The following is a 15,986-nucleotide window of genomic DNA, read 5'->3' as shown; positions in this document are numbered from 1 at the left end:
TGAGATCTAGTCTTCAAACGAATCCGCTGATAAACAGGCACAAAACTATTAGAAAACATTAAAATGGCAAAAGTGAATTTGTTTTTAAATCCATAGAAACATGTTGGAAGCAGTTGCAGCCAATTGGATTTGGCACAGGCAATGTAAAAGTGCTTTTCCAAAATGGTACTAAAAAAACAACTACATTTGCATTTCCTGCTTGCAAAAGCAACATAGCGTAGTTTTTGGAAAAAACTTTAGAGGAATCTTGTTAATCCAAATAGTCTATACAGCAACATCAGAAATTATTTAGACAATTAAAGTGAAGTTTTGGTTAACATTGACTTCTATTGCATGCATTTATATATATATATACACACACACACACACACATACATGCAATAGAAGTCAATGTTCACCAAAACTTCACTTCACTAAATAATTTCTGATGTTGCTGTAAAGACTAAATTATATTACTATATTACAATTACTATATATATATATATATATATATATATATATATATATATATATATATATATATATATATATATATATATATATATATATATATATATGTTGTAATTGGTATGTTGTAATTGGAATATAGTAATATAATGAGAGTTACACTGTATACAAAAATTCGAAAAAATAATAAGAAAAGAACTAATGATATTCCAATTACAAATCATTAATTCATATTCAAACATCTCTGTCATTGGTGTTTTGTATATGAAGCCACTGTTCTTTTATGATTAACTGCTTCATCAGGCTTATTTGAAAAGCCAATATTTAAGGACACAAAGAGGAAGACATTTCATCATATGAAAACGAGACTGATATCCCTAGAAGAACGAGATAAACATTTTAATCAGAGCCATGAGGATTTTCACTTGGCAAGGGCATTTCCACACACACACAGCTGCACATTTCCACAGATTTTTTGAAGCATTTCTGAAAAGTCCATAATAACATGCCCACGGTTAAATCCAATCATGTGCTTCTGTTAAGAAAAAGAAATGGCATACGGCATGGATACTAAAATAATCAATTGGCTCTTGACCTGTTACCGAAGTTCTTGGGTCTTGCGTATGAATGTCAAATATGCACAAACAGGTTTTGTAAGGAATAACTAAAGGTGGACCATTGCATTTCAAGAATTCAAGAATCACTGATTCCACTTAAGCGACGGTTATCAAACACACGTCTATTAAACATGTTTATCTCAAGACATCATTCACTTTTTCATCCCTACTGACGACACTGATCAAGAATCCTGCTCAAAACAGCCCAAAGCCACTGTTATTAGTTAAAAAAAAACTTAAGAAATAGAAAATATTAAAAAATAGAACTGTGATGGCATCAACAAACCTGTCACGAAGAATAGAAAATTAATCAACAACCTCAAAACCCATCATCCAATCAGAATCAAGAATTCAACAATGCTGCTCTGTAAACAAATGGAATCAGCACAAACGGCTGCATGTGTGTCATCCACCACAAGAGAATGAAACTGCTTTTGTCAACAAAAAAAGCACTTGCTTTCTATCAATTTGCAATGTGCAAATGGCTCTGACCAGCACTGCAAGGTGACCCAGGTTAACCCAGGATTCAGGCATTTAACTGATAATGAAGCAGGGAAAAGACTTAAGCTGTGTGTGATGGTTGGTCTCTTGTAGGTAATCTCATAGTAATGTGTCTTTAAATGTAGCATAACTGGGATAGAGCGTGCAATTTGATCCATTCAGCTATCAGATGATAGTATTTCACATTTTCAACATGCAGCAATACAGATCATATGATGTCTTGTGTTTATGTGTGGTCTCGTCCAATCAATTCTGTATCATGCATTAGGTAGTGAATCATAATGTTAACTCTATTTTTGTTATATTTTGCATTTTTCATGCTAATGCCTGCTTAAGATGAATCGCTTTGCTGTATTGCTAAATAAAATAATAAAATCTGCTAAATAAATAATGTTTAAAAGTTTGGGGTCAGCAATATTTATTATTATTATTATTATTATTATTATTAACACTTAATAAAAAAAAGTGACAAATGAAAAGTGACAGTATATACAGTACTGTGCAAAAGTCTTAGGCATGTTAGTATTTTCACCCCAAAGAATGGTGTTCGGCCAGTTATTTCTATGCTGTAGTGTGTAAGTAGAAAATATCAGTTTACATTTCAAAACAACCATTTTTCCATTCATTTTAATAATAATCTAGTGAGATTTTTGAATTCAAAAGCACAATCACAACAAAAACAGCTGTTGCTCCACATGAAGATCTGATCTCACCATCATCAAATCTGTCTGTGATTACATGAAGAAACAGATAAAAAAAAGTGAAAAAGTGAAAGTGACGTGACATACAGCCAAGTATGGTGACCCATACTCATATTCGTGCTCTGCATTTAACCCATCCAAGTGCACACACAAACCGTGAACACATACCCGGAGCAGTGGGCAGCCATTTATGCTGCGGCGCCCAGGGAGCAGTTGAGGGTTCAATGCCTTGCTCAAGGGCACCTCAGTCATGGTGTTGCCAGCCCGAGACTCGAACCCACAACTTTAAGGTAAGGAGTCAAACTCTTTTACCATTAGGCCACGACTTGAGAAACTGAGACAAACTAAATCCAGAAGAACTGTTGTCGTATCTCCAAGACGCTTGAAGAAACCTTCCTGCAAAGCTCCCTGAAAAACAATGTGCAAGTGTACCTGGACAAATGCAACGGTTGGTCACACCACATATTGATTTGATTTAGTTAATAGAAGTTAACTGATAAATAAAATCCATTTATGACAATATTTTTGAAAGCATCCTTAATTTACAGCATATTTACACAAGTGCCTAAAACTTCTTAAAATTAATGGCAAAATGAAATGTTTGGAAATGTAAACTGACATTTTCTACTGACACACTACAGCAAAAGATAGAAATAACTGGCTTAAAACCCTTCTTTGGGGTGAAAATACTAATGTGCCTAAGACTTTTGCACAGTACTGTACATTTATAATGTTACAAAAGATTTCAATTCCAAATAGCTTTCTTTTCATCAAAAAATAAAATAAAAAAAAATTAAGAAATATCTTATTTTTATACTTGATTTGTCTTATTTTAAATAATTTCAAGTCATCTTGCCCCTTAAAACTTTGCTGAGGCTTCCTTATGGGCCCCGGCCCCAACTGCTCTAAACAGACTATAATAAACTTTCTCAAGCACTCCTGGAATTATGAAAAAAAATGTCTCTGTCAGCAGCTGTGGATTTGTGGTTATGCTCGGGGGAATAAATAAATAAACAAACAAAGGCATTACAAACAAAATTAATTACAAGAGGTGGCGAGTAAATAAGCTGCCACACCTCTAGTTCAATTAAGAGTGGTTTGTTTGTTCTAAAGTGCCGTTAGTCAAGACAGACAGCGCAGGCAGATGGGCCTCTTACAGTACAGTTACAGTAGCTGCGTTATTTATTGTTCGTTGTGTAGAGTTTGTCACAAAAAGACATGTGAGCCGACGTGAGGGTCCCTCTCCATCTCGCTAATTAGATGCCGATCTGTCTTGCACACAAAAACAGACTCACAAACATTATACTGTAAATCAGCCACACAAACTCAATCACATGCTTCACACCTGTCAAGGTTAAAAACAAACCCATTTCCAGATAAATGTGCAGCATTCAGAGTCATTAACTACACACACACACACACACACACACTCACACACACACACACACACACACACACACACACACACACACACACACACACACACACACACACACAAACAATTTGCCTTATTAGACATCCATGTCATAACCAAGGAAAGACGAAAGGCGTTAGATAAAACCTTCACTTTCCTTCTCATGTCTTTCTGTTTTATATTTATCTGACTAGCATATACGAGCTGGACCGTGGGCACAACAACATGTGGACTTTGATGACAGATGACAGATGACAGAGAAAGTGTCGGTCCCTCAAGACTCTTCCGTGTTCTGATGAGTTTCCTTCAGGCAATAATTAAAGAAAGCCGAGGTAAACACATTCCCTCCAGTGCTGGAGACTAACTAACTAAAAGTAGCAATGCTTCTAACTTAAAAGAGAAGTTCTGTCATTATTTGCTCACTCTCATGTCATTCCAAACCTGTTTGCTGCTATTTTTTCCCATGGAAAACAGAAGTTGAGGACATTTTTGAAGAATGCAACAAGCACAACAACCCACACAACAATGTTGTGAAAGCATTTTTCCACAAACACTACTTTTTAAAAGCTCACCAAGGCTACATTTATTTAATCCAAAATACAGTAAAAATAGTAACATTGCCAAATAATATCAGAATTTAAAAACGTTAAATGTTTTCTATTTGAATGTATTTTTAAAATGGAATTTATTCCTGGGATGCAAAGCTGAATTTTCAGCATCATTACTGAGCAAATTGTGTATGATTTACTTTGTAACACTTGCTAGTAAATTTCACAAATAATTACAAAGAAATGGCAAGTAACACATTAAATTGTAGCATTTTATACTCCAAAAATCCTTATTTTAAGCTTTGAAAAATCATTTTTAAAGTGTAGGAACTTGCAGTGCAGTTACCTGCTTTTACAAAAGACTATTTTTTAGATTAAAAAGTTGTTTTTTCTTTGTATACTAAAACACACATCAGAGGGACACGTCAAAGTCAAAGCAGAACTCGGCGGTCTGCATCCAACTGCTGGCGTTCACCCACAGGGTTAGTGTTAATACAATCTGCATAATGCTAAAGCATTTCGTTTGATACTCACAAAGCTTTCTGGCCACAGAAGTCCCACGGAATTCACTCAAGCGCAAAAGTTTAAACAAAAAAATGCCAATGTGAGATGACAGTAGCTGTAGCTGGAGATGCCAAAATTTTAAAGGCCCGACTGCTCCTTGAAGTGGGCTTCAAGCAAGGTAGAGAAAAGCTGGCAAGCCCTTCTGCTGGGAGACTCGACTGAGAGAAACCAAGAGAAATTACCCTGAAAACAACTCTGCGCATCTCCGGCGAGTCGCTATTCTACCCTACACCACGGCAAACACCTCCTATTAGCCATTAAAGAGACCTCAAGTGAACAATACCTTCAAACTGTGTATGTTTTGTGGGTCTCGAACAAAGGTCATGTCAATCATCGCCTCTTAAGAGCGGGGGCTGCAAAAGCCGCATGGCAAGTAGCTACTAAACTGTCATTACTCATGAAATCTAAGTGAAACAGAAGCTAATCTGATTAAACGGCATGAAGAGAGAAACAACAGTTCATGCTTTTCTCGTTCCTTGAACTAATTCTCCAGAATGGCATTCATCTCGACTCAAATAGCAAGCTGACGCCTTTTATTTCTTGCCCACAACAGACTTGACAGAGCCACGGGCTCGGGCTTAATTCGGCCCATTGCTCAGAGTTTCTCATTTGCATAATGAAAGAGAAAATTAGCGAGGAGAAGAGCAGGACCAAATGAAGCAATCTGGCAGTGTGAGTGAAATGGAAATGCGAGTGATTTGGATGCGGATTTCGGCCCCCTTGTTCACAGCTTGTACCTTCACAACAGGTGCCGTGGCGGACGCAGAGGCTCCCGAGCGCTTGGCAGCGAGGTCGTTGCTGGCCGATGTCACGGCAATGGTCACAGGGGTGGGAAGGAGGGAAGGGATGACTGGGAGCGGGAGGAGTCCCGGACGGTTGTTGCCGTTGGCCACGGGTGGTGCTGAGGAGCAGGTGTTGTTGCCGACTCCATTGTGAAGGCCGCCGGCTCGCTCACGCCGGTCCCAGGGGCCTCGATAGTCTCTCTCAAAGCGGTGATGGTGTCGTGACATCACTTCCTCTTAGAGGATACGTAGCGCTGTCTGCAAGAGAGCACACAAAGAGAGCGATAGCATTGATTATACCCTGTCAAAACAAAGATAGAAATAGAATGCACTGAAAAAATTGAGCTTCTTGGCAGGTTTGACGTGCAACACAACAAAACTCACTGCAGACATCTCAATATCTGCCAGACAGCAGAAAGTATGAATTTAAGACTGGCATCACTTCAGCTGAGTGTAAGCTTTTAACACCGACCAACATGCTTGTGTATGATTGAGCACGGCTTCTTTTGGAGACTCCCATGAGTGCAAGATGTGTCATCTTTGGTCATTTTTTAGACTGACCAAAGAAGTGCTCTTGATTTTTAAATGCTTCTAAAAATAAATAAAATCAATTAATCAATTAATTAACTTTATTTAAAATAAAAAACACATTCATAAAATAAATAATCTTTAACAAAATAAAAAACAAATACATACATTAAATTAAATAAATATAATTACATTAATTTATTTAAAATTAAATAACAAAAAAAAGAATAAAATAAAATAAAAATAATAAAAATAAATTTAAATGTAATATACATACATATATATATAATATACATATATATATATATATATATATATATATATATATATATATATATATATTAGAATTTCATAGAAAAGAAACAAATACGAAAAAAATTAATAAATAAAACTACATAATATATTTTAAATTAAATGTATAAAATCAGTTAGAATTAAACAAAAAACAAATAAATACTTACATGAAATAAAACTAATAATCTAAAATTATTTAAATAAAATAAATTAATTTGAATTAAATAAAAATAAAAACAGGCAAATAAAAATTAATATAAAATATATGATTTAAAACAGAAAACAAATAAAAAATAAATAAAATAAAAATTAATTAAAATAAACTAATAAATAATGAAACATTAAATATTAAAAAAAATAATATATATTTAACAATATATACATATACATACATACATACATATATGTATATATGCATGTATGTATGAATGTATATATGCATGTATGTATTTATGTATGTATGTATGTATGTACAGTATATATATATTGTTGCAGAACAGCAGAACGGCCAAAAGTGGCTTATTTTACTAACAGCTTAATCTGTTCCCACACATACAAAGAGAGAAACTAATAACGCTACTTATAAACTAATAATATAATAATTAATAATAATAATATAAACTAAACTAATAACGCCATTTATAAATAAATACTTCCAGACATGGATTTTGATGTTAAAATATGAAAACAAAACATCATAATTAAATAGATAAAATAATAAAATAAATAAATAATAAAACATGATTTTTTTTATTGTTACAAACTATGCTATTTTAAAGAGTAAACTAGTCCTGAACCATTTAAATATTTGTTAAATATTTCAAACTATTTTGTACACAAATTATGTCCATCACTCAGTTGGAGCATCATTTCCATTTTAAAAAGTATTTGCTGGTTTAAAAATAACACATGTGAGCCTTTCATAGATCAATGCATTTGCATACAAAATGTTTTGAGAAATGCACATGGCTTCTTTGTGTTTTCACAAACATGATAAATAACCCATCTACTTATTATAATCCAGCCTCCGCCAGCTTTTATAAGAGGAAAAATTAGAAGACGGGTGTTTATTTACAAGACCAACAAGAAAAAAGTTTACAGGAAAACTTGCACTCTTCCAGATGACTAAGAGATCCATCCAACTATCCCAAGTTTCCCTAATGACCAAAATTGTACGGCTCCAAGGCCTCATGATTTTAACTAATCTAATCAGCAGTTTTACTGAGCTTTACTGCTGATAGCTGTGCAGGACACGCTACGAGAAAACAATAAAGCAGCAGCGGTTTGGCTTTAGCACTGCGTTAGCGCCTGTGCTAACCTCATTTTCCGTTATTTGCAGTGGCTTCTTTATCTTGTCATCATCCTCCACTGACATCCAGATGTAATAACTCTGGAGACCTGAGGTTGGGAGTAGCGTTATTAGTTTCTCTCTTTGTATGTGTGGGAACAGATTAAGCTGTTAGTAAAATAAGCCACTTTTGGCCGTTCTGCTGTTCTGCAACAAATTCAGGATTTATTGCGCTTTGGCTAGCAGTTTTATATTGGAGTCAGCTAAACAAGACAGAAGTGTGGAATGAGGTTTACTACAGCTGTTGTTCAGTATTGTGGCTTTCGACCAAAAAGAGTAAACAGTATGTGCTAGAAATAATCATGACATACATAGGCTTCTCTTAATATCAGCTCATTCATATAGAAAGGAATCATAAGGAAATTAACAATATTGAGGCAGAAAAGAATAAATAAATACTGCTTAAAAATAATTATTAACAAAACAAATCTCATGAAGTTAAATGGCTTGAAAAGTACAGATTTTTTTCCCATATTTTTTTTTTTTTTTTACATTTGTGACCACATATAAAACGTATTTTCCCACAGACACGAATCTGCATAAAAATAAAAACAAAATATATAAAGATATTTCGATTTTAATTATATATATATTACATGAACACACACACACACACACACAAACATATATATTATAAAATGTGTACAAATATTATTTAAATTACAAATTTTATTTCAATTTAGCACACAAACACAAACTAAAAAAAATGCATAAAAATGTATAAATATTTATATATTAAAAAAGTGATTGCAATTTAGCATGCACAAAATAATACTTTATTATTGTGTGTAATTGTGTGTATATATATATATATCTCTATCTCATTGCTCTCAAATGGTTAATCGCATCCAAAAAAAAATTTTTGTTTACATAACATATGTGTGTGTACTATGTATATTTATTATGCTTATATAAATACACACACACACAAGTATATATTTAAGAAAAATATGTTAAGTTTATATATTAAATATATTTATATATGATTTAAATAATATTAATATACATGTAAATACATGTAAATATTTTCAAAATACATGCTGTATGTGTGTGTATTTATATATACACTTACATTTACATTTATGCATTTAACAGAAGCTTTTATCCAAAGGAACTTACAGTGCATTCAGCCTATATTTAATTTTTTTTCTTCAGTATTTTAACATACATAATAAATATACACAATACACACATATATCATGTAAACAAAAGTTTTTTTTTGGATGCGGTTAATCGTTTGACAACACTAATATATATTTATAACATTTGTTGATTTTTTTTTTACTATATAATATATAGCTTTTTGTAAATGTTAAATGTAAATTATTTAATAACTTTAATATTCACAAACTCGCTTTTTATTTATTTATTTTATTTTAATGTTTAAAAGTCATCTCTCACAGTCGTTTCTTCCACCACAGAATGCAGAACTCAAAATAAAAACTAAAGTGAAAGAATCCATGCACACTATAAATTCACTAGTCACTAATTTGCTTTAGCTGTCAATGCCACTCTATTCTTCGTGTTAGGCCATGTCTGCATATTTCCCATGATTCAACAGATATAAGGCACTGCAGATAAAGCATTATGACAGAATAACTCACCCTAGTCTGGTGACAGAGAGAAGCCCTGCGTGACTGCATTTCAACAACAAATCAGATCTTCAATCCATCCCTTGTAATCACACTTAACATAATCACACACACAGAAGCACAGAATACAGTACCCGCTAAAGACACCATAATTGCATTGCACGTTAAAAGCAGCACATTAATTATTCATGGCTTGTAACAGATTGGCATATTTATATACTGTAGAAGCCTTTGACACTGTAGATTCACATTAGACAAACATGGATCATATATATTCTCTACATGCAATGCACCGTAAAACAGAACAGAAAAATGACTATAAGCTTTAGCTTTGAATCACTGCAAATGTTGGGAGCTGAGATGTCATAAGTGAGGTGAAGTGCACTGCTGATGGAGACATTTAATGAAGTTATGTTGGCCAATTTAGCTATTTTACACGTTTGCCTATTTTATCTTCCTGGATCTCTTTTATTCATAAAATGTAAATCTGCTGGGCTACAGCAGGTCTATAGGAAGTAAATATTTACACACATGTAAACACATGTAGATGAGGGCAAATGAAACACAGTTAATATAACAGAGAAGTAAAGAAGAGCAGCCAATACAGAATTGACTGATATTTCAGTTGTGATATTGTGATACTGAAGATGATTAATGATTAGGAATTGGTGTGTGGAGATTCTAAGAAATCCACATGCTGATAGAGATTCTGAGAAGTCCATGTATTTAAATTAAACCCAAGTGTTTGTTGAGAGATTCTGATAGTCACGTACTCAGAATGTGTTCTATTCATAAGGATAATAAGTTTCATTTCAAAAGTTAAAAAATTAATACTGGTAGTGAAAGTAGGTCATATATATATAGATAAACCGATTTTTATATTCAAAAATGTTTTTGGGTAAACATGGTATATGCATATGTAATGTCACAGTATTTCTAACTGCGTAGTCAGCTGAGTCTGTTTTGCATATGAAGTTGAACTGCACGTATTGTTTCTTTTGTATCAATATTTCTTGAATTATCAGTATGATACTTTGAATCTAAAAGAGGAAGAAGTCCAAACTCGAGACATTGACTAGACTAATTTTAAAGGTCAGGTGTTATTAGGTGATAGCCAGATGACGACTTATGTCTAGAACAACAGTATATAAGATAGACTCTGCGAATAGGGTTTTGACTTTCTGAGACTCTGGTCTCTCTATCTTTTCAGCTCACTTCCTCTTCTTTGGCTTCACTCGACAACTCTTAGACTCAGACTTTAGAACTCTTACAGGTTTTTATATCAAAATTCAGCCCATACCTTGAAATTCAGATACTTTGATACTTTTTATATTTGATACTTTAATATTTTAATACTCTTTGGTATTTTTTGATGTAAAACAAATAACGGTTTACGTTTTACTACAATTTTTACTAAGGTTTTGATTAATAGCTAGTTGGGTTCAATCCATCAGGATTGTTATTAAAAATTACTAACACATTTTCTATATTTGAAGGTTTGTTATTATTATCAAGAAACTTTATTTCCAAGTTTATGATTTGTGGTTCTGTTGTCTCTATATTCTTTTTATAAACCTATTATTACACCTTGACCGTTGAATTGGATTAAATTTTGCATCAGGAATGAAGGCAAAAAACAAGTACCAGAAACAAGAAGTGAGGATTATTTACAGCATCGTAATAATATATAGATGTGTATTATATATATATATATAAAAAAAAAACTAATTTATTTAGAATATATATATAAATGGGACTAATTAACCCAAAAACATATATATATTAAATAAATGAGTAAAGCAGCAATGGGACTAATTAACCCAAAAACATAAAACACACAGAAGTTGAGGTACTGGCCAACAAATCAGAATCATATCAAAGAAAGAGTGATGAAAAGGATGATGAGAGAAAGTGAGACAGGCGCCAAAAGAAAGAGAAAAAAAACAAGAGTATAGCTACTGGACAGGAAGTGTGAAACAGGCAACAAGAGAGTGAGACGGGGCAGTAAGAAACACAAAACACACAGCATGATCAGTGGAGTCAGATCAACTCGGTTCTTCAAGGAGGCGCAAATCAAAAACATGCAGCGCGATCAGTGCAATTCAACCGATTCCCAGATGAATCGAGTAGTTTCATTTGAATGAATCAAAAACAGAGTGTAATCAGTAGTGTAATTACAGAATGGAATGACTTCAATGAGTCAGTTATTATTAGTTATTTCATATTATACATATGTAGTCTGATTCTTGAATTAATGACTAATGAGTCATTTCTTTTTGACTGAAAACTGACAGTGATGAGCGTTAAACATTTATTAGTGCTTTGTTGTGTTGTTGGCATCTTACAAACGTGGCATTCCCATTGAAAACTATTTTTAAAGTATGCTAGCCTCGGGAAAAAACGCTTTGGTGGATACATGGCAATAAAGCCGACTGCAGAGAAAATGAGTGTCGGCTTGCTCGGGTTCAACCTGCAGAAGTGAATGCAGTGATGTGCCGATGATTTTCTTCATTCCACTGGTCATGATGTTCCGTTGTTTCTATTTCATGTTTCCTCATTTTAGTGATAACTCAGTTTCACTTGACAAAGTTTGCGTGCTCAGGATTTAACAGGGATTTACTGCATTTATGGCCAGCAAAGCAACATTTTAGCAAAATTGAATAGTGTTTTTATCCTAACCAATAAAAACTGAACTTTGAGCATCAGAATATTACACAAATCGTAAACACAACCAAGTGCAACCAGTGCAAAGAACAAGAATTAAAGAACAAGATGATATATATATTAGGGCTGCACGATTAATCGAATGCGATTGTCATGTACATTTTGTCAGTAAAGCCGGTTCTGTAATCAGCAGTAAATCATCATCGCGTGCTTTCAGATGGAGCAGCATTTACTACACAGAACCGTAGTTCACTGAGAAGTTACGCAAAAAAACAAAAAAAAAACAATGATGGTCAATTATTCATCAAAAAGTCGGTGTAAACATTAAGGTTCTTTTTTAATTTAAAAGAACAGTAGGCTACTAAAAGAACTGTTAAATGAACTGGAAGGAATCATTAATAGGAAGCGTAACCGTAACTGAAAAAAAAAAAGATTCCCATGCTAAATACAGTAAGCGCAAGACTGAGAATGAGAAAGTGAGACAGATAACAAGAGTCAGAGTGACAGAGATAATATAAGAGTGAGACAGCCACTGAGAGACTGAAAGCAGCATGAGAGAGTAAGACAGTGAAACAGGCAGACGGGCCGAACCACGACGCTTGACACTCCGGCTCTGTCAGTGCTGCTCCTGTCATCTGATGCTTTTTTCCCTCTGTCTCTCTCTTTCTCTTTCTCAGATGCTGGAGGATTGTGTAAGGGAAGCACAGAGCACTATAGTTTTTTAGGAAAAGAAACCCTTGAAACCGCTCCCTTCAAAGCACAGAATCCTGACATGATATGAGCCGATGGTGTTCTTCAACAGACTCACACTACTGAAGCGCGGCAGAGCACGGGTACACACACCCAAACAATAGGTACATATTAAAAAAATCCAGCAAAAGATTTACTGATACACACTCACACACACACACACACACACATGCAAACGCTCGTGATTCACTACTGCCAGCTACGCCAGAACAACACATGGCATCGTGAGTGAATTTTAAGTAATCGCAGACCCTGTCGGTACAGAAACAGCCAGGGGGCGGCCGATAAAGACTATCTTTAATTCCCCGTCTCATGCTGAGGTAAGCTGTACTCTTTGGAGAGAGAGCAAGAACGCAAAAGAGAGAAAAATCCACCTATGAAACAGAGGTGTAGGCAATTCTGATCATTCACACTGTAGCTCTGACAGCCCTGCAATTCACTCCGCATGGCTATTTTTAGAAGAACTTCGAAAGGCCACAGAGCAGGCGCAGCTTAATTGAAGCGTGAGAGAAAAATAAACTATGCGGTACAATACAAAAAGAGAAAAAGAACGAGAGGGAGGGAGGAAGGGGCAAACACAGCAATATAAAGCCCAACATCACCTGCCTGCCTTTTTTTATGAACACTACGGCTGTCAAATTAATGCATTAATTATGTGGGATTCATTAATGCAATTAATCATGCTCCTTCAATTCAGGTAAAGTTTGAGTTTTCAGAATATTAAAAGCAATTTCAATGTTGAAGTAAATTACTCAACTTCATTCAAATGACCTGTTGCAAATGCTGAACGGCAGCCAAGTTTTAGGTTTCAAAATTTGAGTTTCTGATGATTTAGTGCTTTTATTACATTTTTTTTTTTAATTAGATTTTATTTTTAAGTTAAGACATTTTTGTGTTTAGACTGTGACTGAACCAGCAAGATTTTTTTTTAACATCATACAGTATGTCATATGTGTATTCATATAATAATATATTATAAATTTGGTCAGTTTGTTTCTAAAAGTTTGGGGTCAGTATTTTTTTTTTTTTTAAAAGAAATTAATATTTCTATTCAGCAAGGATGCATAAAACTGATCAAAAGCGACAGTAAAGACATTTATAATTTTACAAAATATTTTATTTTGAATTAGTTTTTGAACTTTCTTTTATACATATCATAGTTTCCACAAAAATATTAAGCAGCACAACTGAATAATATCTACATTAATAATAATAAGAAGAAATGTTTTCTTGAGTAGCAAATCAGTATATTAGAATAATTTCTTAAGGATCATGTGACACTGAAGACTGGAGTATTGATGCTGAAAATTCAGCTTTGATCACAGGAATAAATTACATTAAAAAAAAAATTAAAATAGAAAACAAATAAATGCAGCCTTGATCAGCATAAGAGGCTTTTTCCAGCACATAATTATAATTAATTCATCGGCATAAGAAAACTTATTCAATTTTTAATTGACAGACAACCCTAAAAAAACTAGGGCACAGATAGACAGACGGTCACAGCTTTTACATCCCCATCCCCTACACACATTCATGATCTGACGGGGTCATTTTAATCAAAATAACACCAGACTCTTTAAAGAGCCCCATTATGGGACGTTAGGAGTACAATAAATTTGATTGACTTCCTGTCAAGCAACATTCCAGATTCCAAACAGTGAAAGACAGATAGAATGGCCTTGTTTAAACCTGTATCATCTTCTGTGAGCCGTACTGGTGCTGTTTTGTATTGATTACTCACTGTCTGTAAACAACTAAACGAACCAAAGTGATGTTTGATAGACACACTAACACACACCAGGATCAGCGGCCTGAAAATCACCAAATTCTGACGTTGACTGAATGTGCAAACGAGGACAGTCTGCATCAGTATTGAACGTGTAGATATTCAGTTCCTCCCAAGGCACAGGGGACAGCTGCCTTTCAGAGATTATCCTATATGGAAAAATAAACTGCATTATAAAACTGATAGTTCCGGCTGTAAAATACGATTGGATGAGCCATGTGAGAGGACAGTGTAAAATAGTGCATATACACACACCTTTGAGTGCACATCAGTTCTGTATTGATTCTATATTTATGTGGCTCAAGTTACTGCTTGAAGAATGGTTTAGTGTGATTTTTATGATTAATACATTTACTTATTGGTGCCTTTTAGCATACTTGCTGTGCAATACAATGACTCGCCATCATGTTGTTTTGCGCTGCTTCAGACAAATCTATTAAGAATATACTTACTCCTTTTTAGCTTTTTGGGAGTTAGTGAGTATGAATCACCATTTTGCAAAACATCTAAACTTAAAAAAGCAAATCATACAGGTTTGGAACGACATGAGGGTGGACTATGACTAAGTTGTAATACTCTACTGAGTTCATGCCAGCATTGGATCTCGTTTAATTTTGCATTTGGTCTAAAATCTGAGCAAAAACGCCCAAGAATTCTTGTTTTGTTGTGTTTTTTATTTTTTTTTTACCTGCTAATGATGCAAAATTTTTGTGTTTTCAAAGGACTCAGGGAGAAGGGCATGCATCGGTTATTGGAACACATCAAGACAAAATGAGATGTGCATTTTGAAATCTCTGCAAATGGCACTCCTTATTAATATTTATAAATCTCACTGAAATAAATAAATAAAAACATTGTAGATGCAAGAATAAATAAATATAAAAAAAAATCTAACAAATGTAGGGTTGATGATAGTAGACCACACAAACACATTAATGAAAAAACAAAAAGAAACTAAAAACATTATCAATTAAAGTCAAAAATCACACAGAACTCACGACATTATCAATTAAAGTCAAGAATTATGCAGACGTGTTCCAACAGGCGAATGCAAACTTTAAATTCTACTTATTTAAAGGAAACATCTGCAAACACCAGTCAACAAGATCAAACTCTCTCCCCATGGTAAGAATCTGTCATCACCTCCCACCCTCATCAGAACACAAAGACAATGTAAAGAAAAACACATGCATACTTCTGCATGCTTTAAAGAGACATTCATTTTTAATAAAAGTATAGCGAAACAATAAAAATAAAAATGCTTCAGGTTAGTGTGACAAGTTTCAGTAGCAGTATAGTAGAGGCAGAATGAATTTCTTTTCAATTATATATTAATCATGTATTATTATTTCTGTAAGAAAGAATGATTTAAATAGTTATTATAATAATTTAATATATTATAATAAATTAATTTTATATATATATATATATATATATACACATATAT

At 33.7% G+C, this 15,986-nt stretch overlaps 1 protein-coding gene across 4 annotated transcripts in view; it reads right to left on the bottom strand.

Annotated features, from left to right (window-relative positions):
• The window catches only part of LOC109045049 (kelch-like protein 29), a 227,602-nt gene that overhangs the window by 141,673 nt on the left and 69,943 nt on the right, over window positions 1-15,986 (bottom strand). The window contains exon 3 of one of the 4 annotated variants that reach the window (XM_042778221.1): window positions 5,530-5,832. The exons of 2 other annotated variants lie outside the window; for them this stretch is intronic. In XM_042778221.1, the coding sequence (XP_042634155.1) occupies window positions 5,530-5,802 (273 nt within the window). In that variant the 5' untranslated portion in view covers window positions 5,803-5,832. Of the gene's footprint in view, window positions 1-5,529; window positions 5,833-15,986 lie in introns of those variants that run through there. One more of the 4 variants, XM_042778224.1, reaches the window with a different exon arrangement.

This window comes from Cyprinus carpio, chromosome A20 (genome assembly GCF_018340385.1).
Source record: "Cyprinus carpio isolate SPL01 chromosome A20, ASM1834038v1, whole genome shotgun sequence".
Lineage (NCBI taxonomy): Eukaryota > Metazoa > Chordata > Actinopteri > Cypriniformes > Cyprinidae > Cyprinus > Cyprinus carpio.
The sequence above is the reverse complement of the archived record's forward strand: the minus strand, read 5'-3'. Positions and strand labels throughout refer to the sequence as shown.